The sequence below is a fragment of the Ictalurus furcatus genome, chromosome 1, assembly GCF_023375685.1.
Source record: "Ictalurus furcatus strain D&B chromosome 1, Billie_1.0, whole genome shotgun sequence".
Taxonomy (NCBI): domain Eukaryota; kingdom Metazoa; phylum Chordata; class Actinopteri; order Siluriformes; family Ictaluridae; genus Ictalurus; species Ictalurus furcatus.
This window is the reverse complement of record NC_071255.1, coordinates 28,871,819-28,898,538: the sequence shown is the minus strand read 5'-3', so window position 1 is coordinate 28,898,538 and position 26,720 is coordinate 28,871,819. Positions and strand designations below refer to the sequence as shown.

The 26,720-nt window shown below is 41.0% G+C and overlaps 1 protein-coding gene across 1 annotated transcript in view; it reads right to left on the bottom strand.

Moving 5' to 3' along the window:
* reck (reversion-inducing-cysteine-rich protein with kazal motifs) overlaps window positions 1-26,720 on the bottom strand; it is a 76,078-nt gene that overhangs the window by 10,813 nt on the left and 38,545 nt on the right. Inside the window, exons 6-17 of the mRNA XM_053635694.1 lie at window positions 26,415-26,462; window positions 24,192-24,225; window positions 22,414-22,611; window positions 20,539-20,803; window positions 20,220-20,393; window positions 14,327-14,539; window positions 9,787-9,923; window positions 9,557-9,697; window positions 9,183-9,371; window positions 7,764-7,868; window positions 7,501-7,672; window positions 1,964-2,159 (exon numbers count right to left, since the gene is read on the bottom strand). Coding sequence (XP_053491669.1) covers window positions 1,964-2,159; window positions 7,501-7,672; window positions 7,764-7,868; window positions 9,183-9,371; window positions 9,557-9,697; window positions 9,787-9,923; window positions 14,327-14,539; window positions 20,220-20,393; window positions 20,539-20,803; window positions 22,414-22,611; window positions 24,192-24,225; window positions 26,415-26,462 — 1,872 coding nt within the window. The remainder of the gene's footprint in view (window positions 1-1,963; window positions 2,160-7,500; window positions 7,673-7,763; window positions 7,869-9,182; window positions 9,372-9,556; window positions 9,698-9,786; window positions 9,924-14,326; window positions 14,540-20,219; window positions 20,394-20,538; window positions 20,804-22,413; window positions 22,612-24,191; window positions 24,226-26,414; window positions 26,463-26,720) is intronic.

The following is a 26,720-nucleotide window of genomic DNA, read 5'->3' as shown; positions in this document are numbered from 1 at the left end:
CTGAATGTCTCTCGTTTTTAAACATGATACCTAAGATTTGCTCGTGCACACATCCTCATTAACTGGCCTGCTTCCTTGCTGGTGGTGTTTTAATGAGCTGGTAATTGATCTAGCTGCTTTCCGTGAGATCGGACCTCGGGAAGCGTATGGTGAGTTAGCTTGAGCAACCTGAGCACCGCAGGAAGATTAAGTGCTGACCGATGTGTCAAGCACCTTATCTCTCTAAGTGCTCTAAGTCTAGCATAATATGAGTGAGAAATTTGAACTGTAAGGATAGAAAAGAAGCGCTGTGGTGGGATGTTTTTTTTGGTATACGTGTCTGTGAAGGCCCTATGAAACACAGCCTAAGCGCAATTAGCAATATGATACTCAGAATTTGAGCCTCAGTGATAATCACGGAGCTCTCCCTGGCTCTTACCTACTCTGTAGGTGTTTATAGGTTTATTTGTGTGTGTGTTAGTATAAATGCAGACAAACACACAGCTAGACAGAAAAGTGTTCCCTACACCGTCTAACCGCGCAGTGCCGACGCTGAAAAATGCCCTGCGCTGTTCCTGTAATGAAAGTTGTGCACATCATTAAACACAGTGCACCGTGTTGATGCCGTGTTCAGGCTGCTGTTTATAGCTGAAGCTAAATGAATGGCTTTGGCCTCAGCAGACGGCAATAGTTAATGTGGAGTCTTCTGACCCAGATTCCTGGAGCTCAGAGCGTAAACACACGCTGATATTATCCGGACAAGACAGTGCCCTCTAGTGTCGCTTCAGAAACATGACAGAACAGGGATCTCGATCAAAGGTTGGCTGAATAAGATAACGGACCGAGATAACGTGTTCGTTACGTCAGGTTATACAGCACAACGAAGAACCTCTAATGAATGAGCCGAAGTTAAAGAAAATGACTGCGTTCTACTTACGTCATTACCTCTTTGCGTGCAATGCCTCTAAAACTGTGGTAATTTTTATGTATTTTAAAAATTTTTTTTTTACCTCATGCGATTTATCTTTGCAACAACAAAATTCCTGTCAATAAGGGCAACACTAGCCAATCAGGTGTGTCTGTGAATTCATGTATGCGGATGAAGGTAGACAGCGTTCGCCCCCCAAGTGTGTCCTCCAAGCTTCTTGTGTCTTAGAGGAAGCACTCGCTAGACTTCACCTTCACCCTCCTAGTGGGTGGGACCTGGGAAATGACCAGATTGGGAGCTAAATGATGCTCAAGTGCTACTCTGTGGCAGTTTGGATAAAAGATTCACTCAAACACAGTATCAGTACCAGTACAGAAACACGTAGCTGCTTTACATATACAAGACTTTTTCTTTTAGCAAATACTATAACTAATATCATTTCTTCAGCTACTATTAAAACAACTTTTTGAAAAAAAATATTACTCAAACAGGATTACATCATTCTTGTCCAGATATACAGAAAGTTCACAATGTATGAGGCATTAGTTATTAAAGGGGCAGTTTGTAATTTTAGTTGCCTGTCAGGGAATCTTGCACTTCTCCTCAACCCCATCTCCTCTGTCGAAAGTACATATGCCTTGTGAGTCGCCTTTAAGCAATAAGAGGCAGCGTTGAGTAGGTGTGCCCTTATAGTTCTAGAAACATCCATCCATCCATCTTCTATACCGCTTATCCTACTGGGTCATGGGAAACCTGGAGCCTATCCCAGAGAGCATCGGGCACAAGGCGGGGTTCACCCTGGACGGGGTGCCAATCCATCGCAGGGCACACTCACACACACATTCACACACCCGCTCATACACTACGGACACATGCCAATCAGCCTACCATGGTTGGACCATCTTTGGACTGGGGGAGGAAACCGGTGCACCCCCGCAACCCCCAACCCTGTAGGTGTGAGGCTAACCACTAAGCCACCGTGCGCCCGTTCTATAAACATGTAAAAAATAATAAACTGTGTTAGTTCTTGTGCAGTAATGGAGGTAATGTGTATACCTGACAGTGACCCATGTATGCCAGGGTTTTGCCGCTCTGATACAGGAGACACAAGTTGGTGTGCTCCATGTTGTCTGTGTCGCAGACCGGATCCAGCTGGTTCGCGTCGCAGCCGGAAGGGCGGCCCACACACTGGTACTGCAGACACGGGTAGTCCGTTGTATTCGTCAGACACACACGCCGCTTCGGGATGCACCTGAGATAGCGAATATGAAATAATGCTGTCGTTTAATCACAGGTGATAGAAAACGGCTAATGCAAGTCATCTGAAGTATACAGTATGATAGACTTGCACGGATAAATGACTCTGCGAGTAGAATAAGCAGATATCGAATGGCTAATTTGCAGTCAGGTCCATAAATATTGGGACAGTGACACAATTTTTGCAATTTTACCTCTGTACACCAGCACATTTGGATTGGATTTGAAACGAAGCAATGAAGATGTGATTGAAGTGTAGACGTTCAGCTGTAATTCAACAGGTTTAACAACAATACTGCATTACCTGTTTAGGAATCACGGTCATTTTTTGCAGAGTCCCTCCATTTTCACAGGCCGAGAAGTAATAGACAAGCTAACAATCATAAATATTAGGATTATTTTTAATACTTGGAGGAAAATCCTTTGCAGTCAATGACAGTCTGAAATCTGGAACCCTTGGACCTCACCAAATGCTGAGTTTCCTCCCTTGAGATGCTTTTCCAGGACTTTACTGCAGCCGCCTTCAGTTGCTGCTTGTTTGTGGATCTTTCTGCGTTCAGTGAGTGAAAAGCACAAACTGTTGATTTGGCCACTCCTAACATTTTTGCTGTCTCTCTAATGATGGCCACCTTCAATTGCATCAACACCTTTTTGGACCGCATATCGAGAGTTCCCATGAACTGCTACCAAATGCACATTCAACACTTGGAGTCGACTCCACACCTTTTATCTGCTTAATCTGTCATGAAACAGCGAGAAAACAGGCCACAGCTGGCCATGAAACTGCTTATTTCATAACTTCATAAGGGCTCAGGTGGTAGAGCAGGTTGTTCACTAATCGTAGGGTTGGTGGTTCGATTCCCGGCCCACGTGACTCCACATGCTGAAGTGTCCTTGGGCAAGACACTGAACCCCGAGTTGCTCCCAATGGCAAGTTAGCGCCTTGCATGGCAACTCTGCTACCATTGGTGTGTGAGTGTGTGAGTGTGAATGGGTGAATGAGAAACAGTGTAAAGCACTAAAAGGTTAAAAGGCGCTATATAAGTGCAGACCATTTACCATTTACTTATCAGTCAGCTGTCCAATTACTTCTGAGCCTGTGAAAGTGGAGGGAATCTGTAAATCTGTGAAGTGGCTGTAATTCATAAACGTGTTAATGCAATATTTTTGTTAAACCCCTTGAATCAAACTGAACATCGACACTTCAATCCCATCTTGACTGCGTCATTTCAAATCCATCGTGGTGGTGTACAGAGGCAAAAACTGCATTGCTGTCCAAATACTTATGGCCCTGTCTCTACTCTAAATGACAGTGTCAGTTTGAGAGAAGCTACTGCTTGCCCTGTGCTACATACGGCGGTCACCACCTGTAACAGTAACGGAGTATCTACACTAAATAGTTTGTTTGTAATGTAATTTGTATATATGACACTTTAAGTGGGATTGTATGGTATTACATAACATTTTATAAGAACAGAGGCAGGCTTGCTGTAGGTTACGTGCATGAGCCCCGGGGTACGATACTCTCTCTACTGTTTAACAGCGTATAATATTCTTTACATTCTACTGTTTTAACATTAAAACTCCTTAAGCATAGCACAGCAGGTACATGTTATCTCTGTGTCCATGTGGGTTTCTCCAGTTTCCTCCAACTTCCCCAAAACTTGCCCCCACGTGTGAACATGTGTCTGAATGTATGCACCTGTATGTGTCCTACGATGGACTGGTACGCTATATATCCATATATGGTGTATTCCCGACTCGTGTTCCTAGGAAAGGCTCCGATTCCACCACAAACCTGACCAGGCTGTAATGGTTACTGAAAACAACCTTATTTTTTTGCGATTTTACTTTATATAGTTTTAGTCTGGAATGCTTTAAGAGGTCTTAATTATAAATACGTTCTTCTTCTATATTCAACCCTTAAAGTGTGAGTGAAAGAAGAGAGGTTGTGTTATTTTGTATATCCGGCTGTTCCCTTCCTCCTGCCTTTTTCATAACTTCTGAGGTTTAAATCCTGAGGTTTGAGCTGTGCGTATAAGTTATTATTGAATCTCATAATCCTCTTTCCTGTTTTTTTCTACAGGGCTTTGCTTTTTATTACTAAAAGATAAAAACGGTAGAATATTTACCAGTGTTTCCACGCACAACCTAAACGATACACTGAGGTACTGCTCAGGATATACGCAGGACGACAGAAAGCTGAATGTAAAAGGTAAGGCAGAAAATTAGTTCCTGTCCAATGTGGACAGGACGGATGCAGGCCACGCCACAGAAGAATTTCTAATAGAAAGAAATAAAAAAAGGGAAAATAATAAGGACTGCAATGTGAATAATACTGCGGTACTGCGATTGCTATTTGTGAGCAATTTGATGGAAATATTTCTACTGAAATATTTGAGATATTGGAACTATATTAGTGCTTGGAGAAGACGTAGTTTGTCTGCTGTGTGTTGGTTGGTATTACGGCCGGGTATCATGTTAAAAAGACAGAGAGTTCTTCTGAAGTAGAAGTGAGCTTAGTAAGGTACTAGAGGTTAAAGTGTAGCGCTGGATCATATTACACAGCAGTTGCACAACACAAAAGGAAGGGAAGATCAAATGTGGAGTACATTTTAAACAGCTCAGATTAGATTTTTGTGGCAGACTCATTTGTTTTAAGTGCCCAAGCTGTTAGTCATATTGCATTGCACTGCCAGACCGCGGCCCATAATCAAATCAATCATTTAGTGGCCTGCGTGTCAAAACAGTGTGGCAACTCTGCCCCTCTGTGGTAAGAGGCCAAACTACAGGGAACTGATAGTAAGAACAGATATGGATGTCTTATGGCACATATTCCATAATTTGGAATGGGAGTACAAGTATAAGTATAAAATAAATGCCTTCAAGGGCACTTACTTTTAGTCCCTAGCATCATGAATCAGAGCGAAACCATGAATTCTTTTGCCCCTGGCTGTGAAAGTATGTCACATTGTGCCCTGTGATAGACTGGCGTCCCATCCAGGGTGTATTCCCACTTCGTACCCTGTGTTCCTGGGGTAGGCACCGAATCCACTGACCAAGGTAAATTGTATCCTGAAGATAAACGGACGAATGAAGCGACCTGTTCATTCAGTATATTCGTAGGACTACAAGCAGCTCTTTATACAGACATAAGACACTTGATCCATGGCAACTAGACTTGTTTATGGATGTCAATGCATCAAGGTTGGCTCCATAAAAGCCCCGCGACCTAGTTTTTCACAGCGAGGGTTTGCCATTTTATCATCTTGTTTACCAAAGAACAAACAATGGAATTACGTTCTCGCTTTGAACGCTGGGCCAGGCAGGGAGGTTATAAAACAAGCTGTTGGGTGTTACATAAGACAGATTCCACAAGACGTTTCATTTCAGAGGGAGAGCAACACAAGCAGGAGCCTTCTTCAATGTGCTCAAGAGCTCTTGAAGACTTTGTTCTCTTCGAGTTGTTACAGTAAGCAAGCGGTCTGGGGATACAATGGAAAATCGGCCAGAAGAGTCCAACAGATGCTTTGTTAAGATTCACATTAACGCACGGATTGAAGCACACAAACGAAGCGACAGAACTCGCATTAACAAGGTTAAACTTTCCACACTCCTCATTACTTTCCATGATTAGGACTAAAAGGAGAGGTGTTCATAAATGGGTGATACTTTTTAATAGTATTCTTGAATGCTTAAAGTGTTCACGACTCCAATAAGATTTCACACTAGTTTAACACTGCATCACTCACTCTGATAATAAAAGACACAATTAGCACATGGCTTAACGTGAACTCATACTGTCCCCGGAGGTGGCTGACACTCTTAAGCTAAAGGGCTTACGGCCCAGTAAGAGTATCCGGAGGAAGGATTACAAAACACTCTCGCCACAAAATACCTCCAGAAAATATTAGCTTGGGCTGGAGGGGAATGTTTGAACATCACACCTGAATAAACAACACGGCTAAGCATGGGAATCATGAAGAAAAAAAAAATCTCTGGGGAAGAGGAAGTGCCATAAAATAACCAGGTAGGACAAAAAAAGGAAAACTTGACTATATAGAGTACTTGGGATGCTTTAATGCAACCACACACTGGTACAGCGAGCGTATAACAACGTTACTCTCAATCCCGAAAGGGCCTTAACTGCATTTCATGCTCTGATCTGTTCAAGTCCAACCAGCCGAATTCAAATAAAGGCTCGATTTATATGTTTGACTTGTTTGCCGGGTTTGCGTTAGGCGAATCATTTTCAGTGTGTGGAACGTCTGGAATCAGGGAATCGACTCCCGACAACTTTGAATCGCTACTAGGTCCGATATAATTGTCTAACTACTTAGAAGTTAATTGATTCAAATAGCTTCGTTGCATTTTCTTTCAAATACCTTTTTAGTCAAATGAACTAATGCAATACAACGTGCTTCACTAACTAATCTCTAATGAAATGTGTTGTCTAAAAAACTATTTTTTATCATCAAATTTGGTTGATTTTGTCGATTAGTTGCTGTAAGTATGGGCTAATTCGTTATTGCCTTTTTATTTTGGGTTTGAAATACGCAACAGGGACGAGCTCATCTGTACAGTATATATCATATCCGTATTGTAATAAATGATTCATAACACAAGTGAGCATATCGACAAAAATTATAACCCAACTGACTCCATTACTCACTCCATTGCTAGATGAGTGGATGTTAAAATATACTTTTGTACCAAATAATTTCATTTTAAAATCATTTACCAAGCAAATGCAGCATAACGGCTTTGCCGGTACTCTCCTAGCAAGTTCTATCATTTATATTGATATTGTGTGTACTTTTATTCCAAGTGTCATGCTAGATTATTGCCATATTTCCCATCACCATAACAAGGATTTAACAGGTATTTTAACATCCGTGGCGCTTCTCTGACATTATAATTAATTTTTTCATTCATGACTGTGAAACCTGTTGGCAATATAACATATTTACAAAAGATATTTTTGAATCATTAATTCATTTTCAGTACGTGTGTTATCATGGCCATGATCGTGGTGTATCCAGAGCTTATCAAACGATCACTGGGTGCAGGAACACACTCTGGATGGGACACCGGTCTATTGCGGGCGTCATACACACACTTATTCAACCAATCCACTTACCAGCATGTTTTTAGGAGTTGGGAGGAAACCGAAACAAGGAGAACATCTGTGTGAACTTCACACAGGTATTAAACCCGAGTTCAGCCCGGGGATCGCCGAGCACACATGCTGTGTCCGTGATTGTTTTTAATGATACCTAATGTAATTACAGACTGGGCAACGTGCCATCACTGCTCTGGGACAGTCCTGCTCTCACCTCTGGTTTCTCTGGCATGGGTTGGGTGAGCAGGGTCCAGTGCTCCTGCAGGAGCCAAACACAAACTGATTGTCTTGGAAGCCCATACAGCGTGCCACACAGGCACTGGGGTACGTGCGTCCATTACGGGCACACACTGGAACAAAGTGATCAGTACAGCCACATGGAAGATCTGCGAGAGAGAGAAGTTGAAACAGAGAAAGGAACAGGAAGTAAACTGTAGGGCTGAAAGACTGTAGGAGCAGTGAAACATATACACTCACCTGTAAATGAGTTGTCTAGACTGGGGCACTGCGGCGGGAAGCAGATGGTTTCTCCAGCATTGCAAAAGCAGGACTTACAGTCCACCTTGAAAGATGCTCCATGACCTTTAAAATACAAACTGGTTCAATAGGAGTGTATGGCTGCGTATACATAAACATCTAAATCCGTTAACTGTAAGTGTTTAACATTTACAATACTGACTCCTACAACACAGTATAATAATATGTCTCCTTTTTGTCTTGTCTAGTGCAAATGTAAGTGACATTTTCAAACTATTTACTAGCTGCACAAGAAAAAGCGCTTTAGCAACCAAAAGATAAAAGAACCGATACGTTAACCGAAGGTACGGCATGGCCATGTAAAGCTAACTGCTAACTCTCTGTAAAGATGTTGGGATGTCTATGCCACAAACCTGCTCCAGTGTTTCCTTCTTTTAATGGCACCTCACACAAATACCCAGTATTAACTATGAGATTTCAATTTCCTTACATAATGCTCTCTTAGGCCTGGCCCGTCCTGTGTCAAAATGAGGCCATAGCCGTGCAGTGCTTTATTAAACAAATCTGTCAGAAATAAGCCCAAAATAGCCAATCCACTCAGAAAATAAGCAAAGCATGAAAGTCATTCAGGTTCAAACCGACCACCATTTACAATACGATACAAAATGAACAACACAACACAGATGCCCATAAATAAAACTCTGTCTTAAATTAGAGTCTGGCCATTACAATACTTATATACTTCTCTTAGGGCAAATCCTCATATTCATGATAATAAATTCATAATTTGTTGCATATTTATTTTACATGGTTATGAGTGTTTCCAGCACAAGATCGTTACTAATTTTCAGAAATGGTGGTTATAAATAATACCAGCGCCTGCAGGTTTGATATTCTGGTTGTTTTTGTGAGTGCTACAGCGCTACTCCGCTAGGCGTCAGCCTCAAAAGAAGTACGTTACTCGAGGCAGTCAAATGCGTGAATCAATCATTTACGGCTCATGCCAAGGAAGGGCAAGTCTCTCTAAAAGCTCCTCTGTGACATTTCAGGCTGTCCAAAAGGAGACCGCAGGAAGGAAATTCCAGCTTGTGGTGGCGTTTACTCTTCTCCTTTAATGTAATGTTTTGTTAGGGGATTCTTTCAGACGAGCGAGACGGCTGAGGGCTGCGTTTGCTCTAGCGTTTGCTGTTATTTTTTTTTTTTTGGGATCCAAAGAGAACAAAAGCCTTTCTCCTTTTAACCGAGATAATTATTGCGTAATCAACGCATGTTTGCTCTCTGTTAACAATTACACACTCGTTTTTCGGAAAACATTCACCATCAAAATTTCTGGGTTGGACGATATGTCATGATCCGAGTAAACAAAACAAAACATCAAAATAATAAAGGTTAAGATATAGCGAGTCTGTCACGTCTCACTTTTCCTCTGTCCTCCGACAGTGCAGGTCTTGGTGGTGTCGATGCAGGGCATTTCGGCGCAGTTTTCCAGACGGCTGCTTTGCCCGCAGGTGCACACCTCGTAACAGCCTACCTGCCCGCTGCGCACTGGAACCTGGATCCGAGCCTCCATGTGCACGAGGAACTCGGATGCTTCACCCAGTTTGCAGCCTGCCACAGGAGACAGTTCCCAGTTTGGTTTAAAGACATTACACCTTAACCAGGCGCTGGTGACCAATCAGTTATAAAATTAACTGAGAACAGACAGATCTTGTTTAAAAAAATAAATAAATAAATAAAAATATGTATTCCACAGTAATGTTGAATGTTGGACTAATGATATAAAAATCAAGTACCAGGCACACAGAAGTAAGGCAGGCAGTCTTGTCCTGGGTGACAGCCCTTCCTGTTTACTTCACACAGATGGTTGCTGGGACATGGGTTGGGATTACAGGGATGGATTACCTCCTCGATGATGTTTTCAAAGGGACTAGGAGCTGTCAGAGCCAAAGGAATTCCACGTACAGATGAATGTCATTTTTATAAACAGAAGAAGAAAGCTGAAGTTGAAGGGTTTAAGACTCACCGAGGTATCTCTGCAGAGGAATGCATCTGTCTGGGTCGTCGGTAGGGGACAGAAGGTCACAGATCTGCTCTGGGGTGTGGCCTTCTCCGAAGCGTGAGAAGTCACCGCAGTGGGTAAGGATGTCCACACAGTCCGACCTGAAGGCGAACGTGAAATGTTCAAATGAGATCTGAACGATATTAGGGGGGGGACCTAGAGAGGGATTACTTTGTTTAAGCTTGGGATCAAATGCATACCAGTTATTTGCCACTTTCAAACTTGGAATAAGATACAACCGGTAAATATGGAAAGCACCGTATAAATTAGAACATAAAAAGGTCTCCGTAGAGGATAAGACAAGTATATAATAATTAAAGGTAAAAACTATAATATAAAATCTTGTTTCAAGTGTCTGCTGCAGAGAACGGAAGCACACCACTTCTCTGTGTTCCTGCCAGCCTGGAATGCACACACACACACACATCAGTACAGGCCTCTGTGTTCAGATAGAGGAGATGAAAGGACGCTTCCTGTTGACTGTTTACACCATAAAACAGCTTCATGCTTGGACACACATTGGAGCTGTTTCTCTGCGCTGTTTTTATCTGTTGTGACTGAGACCATCCCAGAGTGACTCGACAAATTCGACATCCAGCAGTGATTTTATCCGGGCTACTTGCCGGTTGTTTCGTTATTCACCTTATTCATATTAACGTAAGAAATCCACTCTTTGTTTTTATTGTCCAGTGTCAGACAACACATGTCTGCAGTCTTCACACACACATCTGGAATTCATGGAACAGAGCCATGTCGGTGAAAAACATAATCACACTGACTTAGTTTCAACTGACCTTCACTAAACAGACACCGATCAGTTGAACCCTTACAAAAAAAGATACTTAAATTGTACTATATATATATATATATATATATATATATATATATATATATATATATATATATATATATATATACACACACACACACAGTACATACAGAGACATACACTATGTATACTTAAGTGCACTTTTGTTAGACAAGCATGTGCAAGTATGCTTGAGAAGAAGTACACCAAACTTCAGGTAACCTATTTACCTTCACTTGTCCCCAGTGGTTAATGTGAGCCGGAACGATCCAGAACGGCATTTCAGGACCTTCAGTAACTTAGTTTTAGGTTTGTACATGTGGTGTGTTGGAAAGCTGGAACCAAACTAGCAATCACTGTATTGCAGAAATAATAAGATCCAGTCGTGTTCCATTTTATTGTCTGATGCAAAATGCACAGTTCTTCTGACTGATCAGCTTTATCCCAGGATGAAATATTTCTATCCTGATATTTACAAAGACACTTTTTTTTTTAATTTCAGTTTGACAGTCGTCTGTATGTACTTAATGCCCACACACAGTGCTGTGAAAAAGTACTTACGCCCATCCTGATTTCTTCTGCTTTTGTGTATATCTCGTACTAAACTATTTCAGAAAGTAAAACAAAATCTAAGATAAAACAAAGGCAATCTGAGTAAACACAAAATACAGTTTTTAACTGATAATGTTATTTACTGAAGCAAAAAAGTGATTCGATATTAACCGGGCCTGTGTGAAAATGTATTTGCCCCCATAGTTACTAATTCCCCAAATCTGCATTCATAATGGGATTCAGCTGGACTAGACATAACCAGGCCGGATTACTGCAAACCCTGTTCAATCAAATCAACACTTAAATAGAACTTTTTCATCAGCATGAATTTGGTTACAAGGTCTTACTCAGTAACACATTATGCCAAAGTTGAGAGAAATTCCAGAAATGATGAGGAAGAAGATGATTGAAATGCATCAGGCTTACAAAGCGATTTCAAAGGCTCTGGGACTCAAAAGAACCACAGTGAGAGCCATTATCTCCAAATTGAAAAACTCGGCACAGTAGTGAACCTTCCCAGAAGTGGACAACCTTCCAAAATTCCTCCAACAGCACAGCAAGTACTCATCCAGCAAGTCACAAAGTTGACAACATCAAAGGACCTACCGGCCTTTCTTGCATCAATAAAGGTCACTGTTCATGACTCCACTATCAGAAAGACACTGGAGCAAAATGGAATCCATGGAAGAGTGGAGAGATGAAAAAAAACTGCTAACCCAGAAGAACATTAAGGCTCGTCTGAATTTCCTCAAACTTTTTGGGAGAATGCTCTGTGGATTGATGAGTCAAAAGTGGAACTGTTTGGAAGACAGAGGTCCTGTTACATTTGGCGTAAACCAAACACAGAATTCCACAAAAAGAACATCATACCTACGGTCAAGCATGGTGGTGGCAGTGTGATGGTGTGGGGATGCTTTACTGCTTCAGGACTTGGGTAACATGCAGTAATTGAGGGAAACATGAATTCTGCTCTCTACCAAAAAATCCTAAAGGAGAATGTCCGGTCTTCAGTCCGTAAATTGAAAGTCAAGCGCAAGTGGATTATGCAGCAAGACAATCATCCAAAGCATAGGCGTAAGTCCTAGTCCTAGAAGTAAGTGAAAGACTGATCTCCAGTTATCGGAAGTGTTTGGTTGCAGTTATTGCTGCTAAAGGTGGCACAACCAGATTTTAAGTTTAAGTGGGCAATCAGTTTTTCACATGGGTAATGGGTGTTGGACCATTTTTTTTGTTTTTGCTTCAATAAAAAAATTAAATAAAAACTGTACTGTGTGTTCACTCAGGTTGCCTTTGTTTTATATTGTATTTCGTTTGAAGATCTAAAACTATTTAGTGTGAGATGTACACAAAAACAGAAGAAATCAGGACGGGGACAGATACTTTTTCCCTGCGCTGTAATACACTTTAAGAAAGATACTAAATTGTACTGTACATTTTCATAAGGAAAGCTTGGTTACTATATCTAGACAAGGGCATGTGTCGCTGAAACAAAGACTGAAAGTAAATTACCACTGTGAATGGAAGCAGCTTAATCACTGTTTGCTAGCCGACAGTGAAAATATTTATTAAGACCCAGCTGTTCTCATGAAATACATATAATCATACCCCCACATGGCCGGAACAATGCTGCTCATTTATCTCCATAGATGACTAGTTAGTGTGCGAGGCTGCTGACTTTTCGACTGAGTCTATACACTTTTGCCTCAGTATCTTGAAGACATTTTTGTGTCTGCTCCTTTCTAAAATTTATGATCATCAAAATTACCACGAATTACACTTAGCAAACCTTGCACCCAAGTCTCTAGAAACTCTATAACTGACATGCTGTTTGAAACATTAGCAGATGTATCGACAGTAACGAGCTGGACAAGACTTAGCAAAATGTCAACAAGGGACGGTAAAACATGACAATTTTCCTAGGACGAACGCTGTGACGAACTTGAAACTCGCACACGCATGTAAGAATACGTGCTTGTCCACAAACCGTCAAGTTCTGATTGCTAGCAGACAGAAACAGTGATGCGTGCTGGAACAGGTCAAAAGAGGAGGGATGCTGATGGATGACGGTGAGGTCACAGCCTGCCATCACTCACTGACATGGGCTTTTGTCCTGAGCTGCTGGAGTCATGGTGTTTCTTGTCAAAAACATGAGCGTGAGCATTCTAAGCCATTCTCCAGAACTGTTGCGTGAGGAGCACTAATCCTCACAGTACTGGAGTGCAAGTGAGTGCCGAGGGACGGGCCGCTGATCGCCAAATGAGACAAGCTTTAGCTCAGAGTGTAAACACAGGTGTGATAAAATGCGAACAAAACAGCCAGTGTTGCTCTCGTGTGTGCGTGTGTGTGTGTGTGTGTGTGTGAATGAAACTGTCAGGTGGAACATCTCAACTCCGACATGCCAAATGAGGTCAAACAACCTCAGAGCATGGATTACACCAGCAATCAGCCAACGTATTCCTTACTCATACAGTCAATTCCAAAATTTTTGGCACGCTTCATGAAATTGTGAAACATGTTTACAAACAAATATATAATAAACAAATCATAAATAACACGTGCAATTTATTAGTGCAAAACACGGGTTTCAGTCATTCTAAAGTATTTAACTAATCTAACTAAATGATTTCATTCTATAATTTATACAGAAAGGTTATTTTCTTCTCGAAGGCAACCAGGTAAATTCTTTCATATTTTGGTCAGGATTTGTTTGAAACCATCTCCATGGGGGATTTTTATTATTAAAAACAAACAAACAAAAATCTCATTAGCAAGTATTTCTTTAACTGTATGATCACTGAACATGAGTGTTTACTATTTCAGATTCTCTTTTCTGCCATTAGTTAAGGCAATAACTATATAACCAGTGCATTTTATTTTCAGTAAAGACAGCATCTCTGTTCAGAGACTTGAACTATACACACTTACTGGTAGCTCCATTTGTAACAGAATAGACTGAACAGTGAAATTTCCTATCAGTGTTACTTTGACTTAACTTTGTTAATACAGTTCTGTGAATGCAGTTTAAAACAGCAGCCCTTAAGTTAATACGTTAAAATCAAATTAAAGTCAGCCTGAACTAAACAACTAAACATGGGAGAAGAAGAAACAGGACCAATATGGAGAGATTGGAAGTGGAATACACACTTGCAGATGACGCTGCTTCTTGATTTGCTGTAGCAGGGTTTGATTTGGAGTGCGCAGGCCACAGCCTTCCACATCTCCGGCCGGCACTTTCTGATGTCCAAAACTGGGATGTTCATCAGAGGCATCTTTATGGTTCCATTGGACCAAAGTTTGATGTCATTCATGGCACCCTGGTCAGACTGGATGTTGCAACTCCGGAAGAGCTCCGTTGGCCTAAAAAAGAAGAAGTCTTTTTTCAGTTAGAGAGTGAAACACTAACGTACAAGACCTTGTCTGGATCAGCACCCCACTACCTCAACACTTTCCTGAAGGTTTACGTTCCCTCACGCAATCTGTGATCGATTAGCAACCGACACTTAGTAGTGCCTTCTCAGCGAGGCATGAGGTCCCTTTCCAGAACCTTCACACTAACTGTCCCTCAGTGGTGGAATGAACTTCCAACCTCAGAATCTATCACTATCTTCAAAAAACAGCTAAATACCCACCTCTTCCGTGAGCACGTAACTAACCCCTAAAACACCAATCCCACATTATCCTAAAAAAAAGAGTACTCTGGCCCTTACACCTCTACTCTGCGCACTTTGCTTCACTAGAACTCAATTAAAAGATCTTGTATGGTAGCACTACTTATATTGTTCTCTGCTTAATATATCGCTTTGCTTGTATTTCCTCATCTGTAAGTTGCTTTGGATAAAAACGTCTGCTAAATGAATAAATATCAATGTAATTTCATGTCTCAGTCTTTAGCACACAGTCCTTGCAAGTATCCCACTCCTGACCATGACTGTTTACTATCCAGATTAAACTGTTTATCATCCAGATTTGTCAATGTTAATGGGATGTCTAGATCTTGGCCAGAGTGAAAGCTCTTAGTACATACTGTAAGTGAGCCAGAGAAAGTCATATTTAGGGGCCAAATCTAAGCAGACCAAAAGCAGACCAACAATATCTTTTAAAGTCAGCCCAAACTGGCTCAGAAATGGATCCCCAAAGGATGTAACCGATCAGTTGATACTCACTGGGTACCACTTGTCAGAATTAAAACTGCCCTGAAACCACACACTATTCAACACTGGCAGAAGGAGCGTTCAGGGAGACCTGTGATTTCTTTACTAATCCACCAGAAGAAGCTCCTCTCATGTAGTCCTAGCATGGGTTCAGAGAGGGGATTTTTGTATGCTCTGGTAGAACACAGCATACTGACTTGTAGAAGCTTCTTGCTGTTCAGAGAAGGGTTTGTTTACAACACTTTTTAATGTTTTATTTGGGAGGAAGAGGGTGCGTGAGTGTGAGCCCTTAACACTGAGGGGAGGAACTCATTTCAACAAGAGAGTGCAAGACCTCAGCACTGTGGCTGGGAATTCTCTGAGGAACCGAAAACATTACTTCAATTGCCTGTCCATGTTCATTTGGTTTTCTAAAAACAGATAAACATCTTATTTGTAACACTATCTTTCAGGATATTATGTCTGACTGCCAGCAGAGGTCGTACTCAGCTGAGTTCTAATGTGACCTCTGACCCCAATTTCCTGCTCACTTCCTCACATTGCGTATATATGCTCACAATTTTCAGTTGCGAAGTCGTGCCAATTATCTAGTAGCACGTTCCGAGCCCTGTTTATGCCTATTAGCCTTGTATATTTCTAGATCTTCTGGCTGTTCATTTGACTACACTTTGGATTATTCTCTGATTCTGTTGTTTGATGCCTGACACTCAGTACGTTTACATGGACATACTCGAATTAAACACTAATTGAATTAAGACATGTGGAGTATTCCTGTTTTAGTCGCATTATCGGCATGTACAGACATGTAAACAACTTAATCACACTATTAACGTCGTGTGAGAGTTTTCACCGCATTTTGCGACAGGACACGTACACACACGGAAGTGCTCAACCGTTTTACGGCAAACAAGAGAGTACAGCTGCATCCGAAACCGCGTACCTACCTACTATAGGCCTGTAGTAGATGAAATAGTGTGATTAAGGTATTTACATGTCTGTAACGCACGTCGATAATGCGACCAAAGCAGAAATACCCCTCACGTCTTAATACGATTTGTGTTTAATTCGAGTATGACCTTAATCGGATTAAGGTAATTAAAAATTGCTGTTTACATGGTAGTTTCTTAATCAGAGTGTTGTGTTAATCGGGCTAATATTAGATTATTGTTGTCCATGTAAACGCACTGTGTGTTAGCATTTTGAATTATGTATTGCTCATTAAAATCTTCCTGCATATGAAACCTTCTCCTGAGTCTAGCGCATTACATTATTAAATCCTAGCTACCTCAAAGTGTGAAACTATGCCTATTGTGCATAATTTTTTGTGCTTTGATTAAAAAAAAAAAAAAAAGGACATTCCTTTAGTAATACAGTCCAAGACAGATCACTAGGGTTGTTTTCACCTATGCAACATTTAGTCCATTTGAACTGAACCCTGGTGGATTTTCCCTGTTGGTGAGATTCTTTAGACAGGTGAGAACAAAGCAATCGCACTTGGTTCATTCCAAAACAACAGTTCCGACACCGTCCGAGTGAAGTGGTTTCCACCCAGTTCCGAGTGAGGTTTGATGCGGTGTATTTTGGGTTACAGGCAGCATTTTTGTAGATGTGAGCTTGTAAACTGGCCCATGAATCCCAAAGCAGCCCAAAATATGCCTCAGTCAAAGAGGTTTTTTCTTTTTCGGTGAAACCAAACCAAACCAATTAGCAAACAAACCAAAGATATCAATTTCACTCAATATCATTTGTTCATGGCAAAGATATTCATACGTGTAAAAGTGCCCTAAAATGATCATGATGATTAAAATTAAGTTAAGTCAGGAGTTCAAGCCCCAGCACTGCCAAGCTACGATTGTTGGGCCCTTAACCCTCAATTGCTCAGTTGTATAAATGAGATAAATGAAAGTCGCTCTGGATAAGGGCGTCTGCCAAATGCCATAAATGTAAATGTAAGTTGATCCACAAACATTCAATGTATGGTTCAACATGCAGCTGATACTAGCTCTGACACTAGCTTTCCATATTCCCTACTGCATTTCCTGTCGATGCACACGCTGACTCAAACAACATCCTCACAGGCGAAATCAACCCTTTCTCTCTGCATCCTTCGACGACGGGGTGTGTGCAGGGTTTACTGGTACTGCTCAACACTGCTACGAGCACAATGCTCCACAACCACATTTGTCCCCAACAGTTTTTGTGTTCAGTTTGTGCTCTGTGCCACTGCCAAGTCCTCGAAGCAACAGCTTTTGAAATCTGCAGGGGTGCCCATCAGTGCAATTCTCCATAGGAAACCTTCAAAGGAAATCAAAGCCAGGGTTTGTTTGCATGACCTTTGGATCCCGTCGTAGAGGCAAGGGTGCTGTCATCTTAAAGAAAAATTCATCAACCCTGTCCAGTCTAAACAATACACAGAATAGTTTAGATTGCTTTGAATGCCTGAGGTTCTGGGGGATGTGGGCAAGGATCCTATAAGTAATGATATCTTTGACAAGATAAAACGTCTAAAGCAGAGGGAATAAATCTTAATAGCTTTCTTCATCTAATACATTTCCCTAGGTGAATTCTAGGTAGATAAATGCGCTTTCAGTTATTTTAGGATTTGAGAAGTATGTAATAATTGCATGGCATTGTAATAAATGGATGACAACTCACTGTCAATGTCCGATAAAGCACATGCCGCATGTAGTAAAATAGTGACTGTGTAGAGGAACATACAAACATCATACATCAAAGAATATCAAAGCATATCATTTATACATATAGACAGTTTTAATGGGAACAGAATGGGACCATAATAATTACTCAACGATTTAGCATGATTTAGAATATTATCACTATATTGTATTAAAATTGTAATAGTGTTAATATTGTTAACTTGTTCTTACTAAGCATCAAATCGACTAACATAACAACTAACTACCTAACACTGTTTAGTTATCATGTTCTCTTTTAGACTGGCTAGCTAACTGCAGCCATGGGAATGACTTCTGTTTATCTATAGACGGTTAATCAGAGGAATATTTTAGAAAATTCCAGCATGATACATGTAGCTGAGGTGCATTTATAAAGGCCTGTCTGTCATGTTCTTGAAAACTTTCATAAAACTCCTGTCTGGTGAGCAGATTTATGGGAGTCTTTCTGTATTCATTCAAAGTCAGGACCTTTAAGAGAGCTTATTTGTTCTCATGCTACTTTTAATGGGATAGATTTTCATTTATTTATTTATTTATTTATTTATTTATTTATTAGCTCAGGAGCATTTACGATGTCCCAAATTGATGATTTTTAAAACCATTTTCTCCCAATTTTGTTATTTGCCATTAATTAGCTAGCTCTCCTCTGTCACATGACAGCTACCAACTGGGGAGGGTGAAGGTTAGCCCATAGTTCCTCTGATACACATGAAGCCAAACCAAAATTTTTCCCCCTCACTGACGTTCATGCTAAATCACAGTGCAGAGTTCACAGACGCCTGCGATTGGGATACAGCCAATCTCTCCATCAGCTCTCTATGACCCCCAGCAACGGATATTTGTGTCATTATTGAAATTCAACTTGAAAATCTCCCAATAAAAGAGAGAACGCTTTTCTATTGCCTCACCATTAATGTCTACCTAGGCAGCATCGTCCTAAATTGGACACAGGCTCATGATTTTGTATTGATAACTTTATTGTGTATGTTAAATATTGTAGTGTATACCTCGTCCCAGCTAGTGGTCCTGGAAGGTAATGCTAAATAGGACGTCCACTGTAGAATCTACTGGTTTAGTAGCGAATTGCTTTCTACTGTCTATTATGGTCATGTCTTGGATTCTTGGATGCATTTTTACATTGTAAGGATTTTACAATGAGAGGATTTTGTTCTACATGATTGTTTCTCTGGTGTTACAATTTTTACATCGATGTCTGTCTGTATTCATCACCAACAGCCACTGAAAGTCATAAAAGAAATCTGTCCTTTCAAAGAACCCATGAGTGCGCCAATTCACCAAGCAACATCTGAAGGAAAATGCTCCAGGGTCCTACCATCTGACAACAGTTCATCATCAAACCATGAACATAAAGATGCTGTTGCAAGCTCAATAAAATTGTATTGGCGCGGTTGAGACTCTGGCCCTAAAACCGTCGGGAGGGCCAAATGGAATAGTTGGGCTGGGTGATGTGGAGGGCATGTGAATCCACAAACAATTTAGCATGGGCAACAACCACTCCTACCATAATAACAAAGACCATGCAGACCTACATCTGAGGTGGAGAGTACGAGTGACCTGACAACAGACCGGCCATTACACTACTGACAACAAGGAACTGGCTACGGGTTATAATTCTCTCCACAGAATGTATATTCATTCATTCATTTTCAGTAACCACTTTATCCTGGACAGGGTAGCAGTAGATCCGGAGTCTATCCCGAGAACAATCGGCATGAGGTAGGAACATACCTTGGATGGGCAATTTATAGTCAAAGCAAAATGATCAAAACAGCACAAACGCTTCCTCTGAGATGACCTTAACTTCTAATGCTTAAAGAACTTCTTCTCTTTCTTTTTTCAGTGGCTTTTTCTTAGCCCACCCTAGTATTAGAGTTGTAGCTTAGTGATTTGGTTTCCACGACAACAGTGTGAATACATTTAGTTCTGGTTGCTATAGCTGTCCCTATAGCTAATATTGCTTAAAGTCCCCAACAACATAGATTATGGTTTTAAAATATAGTTCAATTTTTTTTTTTTTAAATGGAAGCCCATGCATGTTGAGAGACAACTAAAAAAATATTTCAGTGTGAACTGGCCTAAAAGTAACTCATTTGGACGAACCAGAACTCTGGCCTTCTAGATTTGTTGGAACCAAGCTGGTGAATTTTTTTTTTTTTTTGGATTTGTTACCTGTTGTTAAAGTTGGTGCAGTAGGTGAGATCTTTGCAACCCAGTTGGCATGGTTCCCTCACATCTGCAAGGCAGGTGATAAGATCTGTTTCAACAGGGCTGTACTCACAGACCTGGTCAAACTCCTGCCACGTCTGAGTTCCCCAGTTGGTGCTGATCTCCTGGCACATAACTCTGATGAAAAATAAGTTACACAACTGCATTCAGAGGCGCAAACACATGTGGGCCTGTCTGCTGATCTGCTTTGGGTTATGCTTTTCCAAGCAAAATGTCACGCTACCCAAAACTTAGGTTAAAAAAAATGCGAACGTGAGCTGACCTGCACTGTGAGGTATTCGCTTTGGAGCAGCAGTGGAGCTTGGCGCAGTCCATCTTTGCTGTTGGAGAGGTCTCTGGGTCACTTTTGGCCGGAGGGTGAGCGCTACCCAGAAAGCACTGCCACAGTGGGTCCTGGGGGAGGGGCTGGCTTCCGCACTCTGCAATCAGGCCCTCCATGATCTCGTGCTCGGTGTTCATGGTGCGCAGGATCCGTTTACACGCCGTCTGGCAGTGTGCCTCCTCCGCTCGGTCACAACAGTACAGGCCTGGAGGAGCACATATGCTTACGGTTAGAAAGTATGACAAGAAGAATGCATAGGGATTTACTGGCATGGTGGAAAAGGTAAATGTCCTGATTAGGTAACAAGCATTTGATCTATTGCTTCTTTGAATATGACATGGTTTAACGTTGCTCATCAAACAAGTGTAACATGAACATCAACCATGTTTTTGCAATAACACATAAAGCATGAAACCATAAAAAGCAAACGAATATCAGAGAGTAACATCATGAGGAGGAAATTTATTATGACTGGTAAATTAGGTAGCTGGAGTTCATATGCTTTCATTTTGGGTGAAGTAGGATCAAATGATTATAGGAAATTGCAGTCTGGTGATTTAGATGGAACTAAAATCATTTTGACATTTTCTACTATATATAGTTATGAAAACTAGACGTTTCTCATTTGCATATACGCAAAAAAAATGGCCAAAAGTATGTGGACACCTGACCATCACACCCATATGTGCTTATTGAACATCCCATTACAGAGTTACTCCCTCTTTGCGGTTAAAATAACCTCCACTCTTCTGGGAAGGCTTTCCACTAGATTTAGGAGCGTGGCTGTGGGGATTTGTGCTCATTCAGCCACAAGAGTATTAGTGAGTTCAGGCACTGATGTTGGATGAGGAGGCCTGGGGTGAAGTATTCTTCCCAAAGGTGTTCAGTGGGGTTGAGGGCAGATCATTCCAGGTCTTCCACACCAAACACTGGAAAACCATGTCTTTATAAACTTCATTTTGTGCACGGGGCATTGTCATGACGGAGCGTCCCCCTAACCCTACCCCCCCCCCCCCCATTTCCTTTCCAGAATACAAAGACATCCTATACAACTGTGTGCTTCCAAATTTGTAGCAACAGTTTGAAGAAAAAACACACGTGGGTGTGATGGTCAGGTATTCCCAAACATTTGGCGGTATAGTGTATCAAACCCAGTAAAGTTATAGCATTTTAAAGTCTAGTTACCACTAAAGGTGAATGTAACATGCGGTTAGCAAAGGCACAATGCAAGTGCCTCTTGAAAAATTCTTGAAAAATTCTAAAATTAAAATGGGAAATGAGTTTTCACTGCTTATCAGCATCATCCACATCAGTCTCTGTCTCATCACCTGAGGTAAAAGTTACTCATGGCATTTAATCACAAGCCTCATCGTCGTCTTGCCACTCGGTTCAAGATAACATCAGTGGGAAAATAATCTCTGATTAATTCTGTCAGTTCTGTTAGCTAAATTTCTTGTAATGATTTTTTTGTTAGGTCATTTAAATGATGATGATGATGATGGTGCAGGAGCATAATGGACATTTTTACCACTGGTATCTGGTTTCGAACAGAATTGATTAGGCTTATGTCCATTTTGCTATCATTTTTGTAAAATATTTCTATGTTTTCATTCAGAAGAGATATCAAAATGTATTATTGGCATAAAGCATTAGTCAAAAGCCCATTTTGCATTATTTTTTTCCCTAGAATTTCCCTGCAGAATTTTCCCAGACCATCACACATATGTTTCCATGTTTGATAAATTAGGCTAATATGAACTGTATTAATAATTAGATGGGTCGTTTTGCTGTGCAGAGTGTAGGAGGTGTGCTCACTGTCGATGGGACTCCTGGTCGGATATGATTTGGTGTAGTTGGCCACGCAGCTGATAAGCTGAGGGCTAATGCTCTGGCAGTACTCCTTGACAGTGTTGATCTGAGACACAGTGGGTGAGGAGTCTGTGCGGAAGATGGCCTGGCAGTATTCCCGGCAGTGAGTGTGTCTCCCGGCATAGCTGCAGCATACCGAACCCACTGCAAGAATACAAGACGACACACCAATAAAAACTGAGCTAATGACATTCTCAAAACTGCAAAAATTAGTCCACTAAACTGAGCCTGTAACTCAAACAAACAAATAAACCAATCAGCCATATCATTAAAACCACTGAAAGGTAAGGTGAATAACATTGATAATCTCGTTATAGTGGCACCCGTCAAGGGGTGGGATATATTAGGCAGCAAGTGAACAGTCAGTTCTCAAAGTTGATGTGTTGAATGCAGGAAAAATGGGCAAGCGTAAAGATCTGAGTGACTTTGACATGAGCCAAACTGTGATGGCTAGTCGACTGGGTCAGAGCATCTCTGAAACGGCAGGTCCTGTGGGGTGTTCCCGGTATGCAGTGGTTTGTATCTACTAAAAGTGGTCCAAGGAAAGACAACCAGTGAACCGGCGACAGGGCCATGGGCGCTCAAGGCTCACTGATGTGCATGGGAAGAGAAGGCTAGCTCGTCTGGTCCGATCCCACAGAAGAGCTACTGTAGCACAAACTGCTGAAAAGGTTAATGCTGGATATGACAGAAAGGTGTTAGAACACACAGTGCATTGCAGCTTGCTGCGTAGACCGGTCCGAGTCTTCATGCTCATGCCTGTGCACCCCTGCGCCTATGATGGACACGTGAGCATCAGAACTGGACCGTGGAGCAATGGAAGAAAGTGGCCTGGTCTGATGAATCATGTTTTCTTTTATGTCATGTGGACGGCCAGGTGTGTGCGTGTCGTTTACCTGGGGAAGATATGGCACCAGGATGCACTATGGGAAGAAGGCAAGCCAATGGAGGCAGTGTGATGCTCTGGGCAATGTACTGCTGGAAAACATTGGGTCCTGGCTTTCACGTGGATGTTACTTTGACACCATGTACCACCTACCTAAACACTGCTGCAGACCAAGTACACCCCTTCACCCAACCTCGCAATTTACAGGACTTAAAGGATCTGCTGCTAACGTCTTGGTCCCAGACACCACCAAACACCTTCAGAGGTCTTGTGGTGTCCATGCCTCAATAAATCAGAGCTGTTTTGGTGGCACAAGGGGGACCTACACAATATTATGCAGATGGCTTTAATGTTATAGCTAATCACTGTACATATGTAGTAAATATATGTAGCTAAAAAAAACCCCGAATATGTCATGGACCCCTTGAATCACTTGAACCAGAGGTTATGCCCCATTATGCAAAGGGCTACATATCCGGAGGTCCAAAGTCTGGACAGGAAACTCATAGCATCTGTGACTGACGGTGTCTGCAGGGCAGTGATCACACATATGAACACAAATAAGCATTTCATTCACTGGTGAGCTCAGTATCAGGGTAAATTTCAGCGAGATGGGAGGTCATGACCCTGCCCTGCAGGCACAGAAACATGATTTGCCAAGTAGAATGGGGGTCTTGTTTCCTTTTCGCACAAGTTAACATACATTGAACTCACACAGCAGTGTCAGTATTACCCAATATTTCCTCCAAATTAGACAACTGATAGATATTTGAGTTTGTATCATTTTTAATGCATCGTTCAGTTCGTTTCTAAAGAAGAATATGCGATGAGTGCTTACTTTCATTTTTGGAGATACAGCTGTAGAGTGGTTTCTGCAGGAGATAAAGAAGAGCACATTAAACACAGGCATTGCTGGATAGAAAGCGATAACATCCTTGATAGAGAAAGTAATTCTGTTACTTGTAGGTTTTGGCAGTGCTTCGTTTAACACGTTTTGTTTTCTTCTGTATATCGACATCAAAGTAAAAGCAGATCAAATACTTGGAAAGCGTTCAGACGGCTGTGTTTCGTCCTTGACAGACATTTCAAACCTCCCATCCCATATTTTTTGTATAGAAATTTATGAAGATACCGTTCAAGCCATGATCTTTCTCCACGCTCCTTCTTTTAAATGTCAATTAAAATCATCCTTTTAGAAGAGGTTTATAGCGCTGGTCATTAACACCTTACTTTGACTTACATGCCAAGTAAAAAACAAACAAACAAACAACAAACAAACAAACTTGGGGCTCTCGTAAGTGCTTCATGACATTTAGCCTGTTGCGTGCTTTGGCTCGGAACAAGGTTGCTCGTAAATTGAGCGCGTGAGATGAAAGCGGCTCAGGGTTTAAAGCGGGAGTGTGTCTCCTCCAAACCAAACATTATGCCCAGTGGTTTGTTTGTTTGTTTAGACAAAGGCGGCGATACAGATTAAAGGAGGAAATAAAGGGAGGGGAAAACGTAGCCATGACAGGGTATGTGCCAAGTACTACACTGAAAAATTTCTATTTTTATTATTTTTGTTTTGTTTTGTTTTTCCTTCTTTTTTTTTCATATTTGTACCTTTGCTTGACATTTCTGCCAAAACCCAGATGTCTCAGCTCTAGCTGTATGAAACCACTTTGTGAGAGAGGTAGGATAGATGCATGGGAAATAACTTTTATTAGCACAGAAATAAAGACAAATAAAGTTTCAGTCCCACTTCTGACAACAGAGCAACTTGCAACAAACCTCCAAGTCATGTGAAATAAACAGCTCACAAGTCAGCACTGAGAAACTCCTTAATGAGTGCTGTGGGTTTCGATTAGATTAGAGCTTTGTTTGCTGTTTATTTAAAAACAAACAGAGGTAAATAAGCTGAGTTAGAACTAATACCATCCAGGAAGAATTATGAGAAAATGTGCAAAGTATATAAATGTGTATGAATTACCCGTTAGTTGGTTGGTTAATTAACAGCCCATTGGTCGGTTAAATACAATAAGATTTCTGGTTGTACTTTTTCATTAGTCCTGCTACAGACTGTAAAGAAAGCCTGGATAATATATCAGTATGATCTTGATATCATGATAAATTAGGAAGAAACCACCCATTGTGCCTATTGTGAATCAGATAGCCTTTACCACCCTGTAGTTGATTCTTTTCCTAACAGCACATCCTGAAGCGTTTTATTCCTCTTATACCATAGCAACCTGCCAACTTTAATAATAATTAAAGCTCGACCTGTCGTACTTTTTATCCATTTATAGCTACGTTTGATGTTGTGAAACATCCATGAAACAGTAGTTTCTCTCACCTGCCAACAAAAAAAAATTGTTGCAGCTTGTTATGTTACTGAGAAAAAACTGTAAAGCCTTCTGTCCTGATCAGAATTATTCATGTTACAGCTTTATCTGACTGTTACAAAGCTTTAACGTTGGACACTCCTTTTACATTTTACTTGCATGGCATTTGGCAGATACTCTTATCCAGAGTGACTTACATTTATCTCATTTATACAACTGAGCAATTGAGGGTTAAAGGCCTTGCCCAAGGGCCCAGCAGTGGTAGCTTGGCAGTGCTGGGGCTTGAACTCCTGACCTTCTGATCAGTAACCCAGAGCCTTTAACCACTTAGCCAGCATTGCCCCAATGGTGTCCCATTGCCCCAATGGTGCCCTATTGCCCCAGTGGTGCCCCATTGCCCCAATTTCACCATGCATCAGATGTTGCGTAAGAATAATTGAAATCATAGTGTTTTGCTAAGTCAGCTTCTTGTGGTAAACCCTGAACTTAAATTTCACTGAAATCCAAAACTCCTCATTTAACTCCTACACAGAAACCTTTCACTTCAAGACTTCAATACAGCCGCACTAAACTTCATTTTTCTTTATGTAACCATCTTTAAAATTCTGATTCACAATCAATAATTTATTGTCAGTTGTTTACATATCCTGATATAATATAACTTTTTGCAATAATCACCCACCTCTACTGTAAAGTTGTTGTAGTTTTTTTTAACTGACCTGTTGTTCCCACAGACTTACCTCTGTGTCTTTTCTGCAGACTTTTGTGATATCATTCTTAGATGAAGCCTGGGAAAGAAGAAGAAGAAGAAGAAGACAGTAAAGCATCAGAGAATTATAATAGATGTTATAAATACACAGCACAATAAAGACACAAATTCAATATGCCATCCCTCTAATAATATACACTGCAGAAACATTATGTCTTAGCAAGTGAAAATATCTTGAATATAAGCAAATAAATCTAATATTTCTTATCATAAAATTATTATCAATCAAATGTGAAATTATACAGCCTGAAGATTGTTGTTCTCCTTTCAAGCTTTA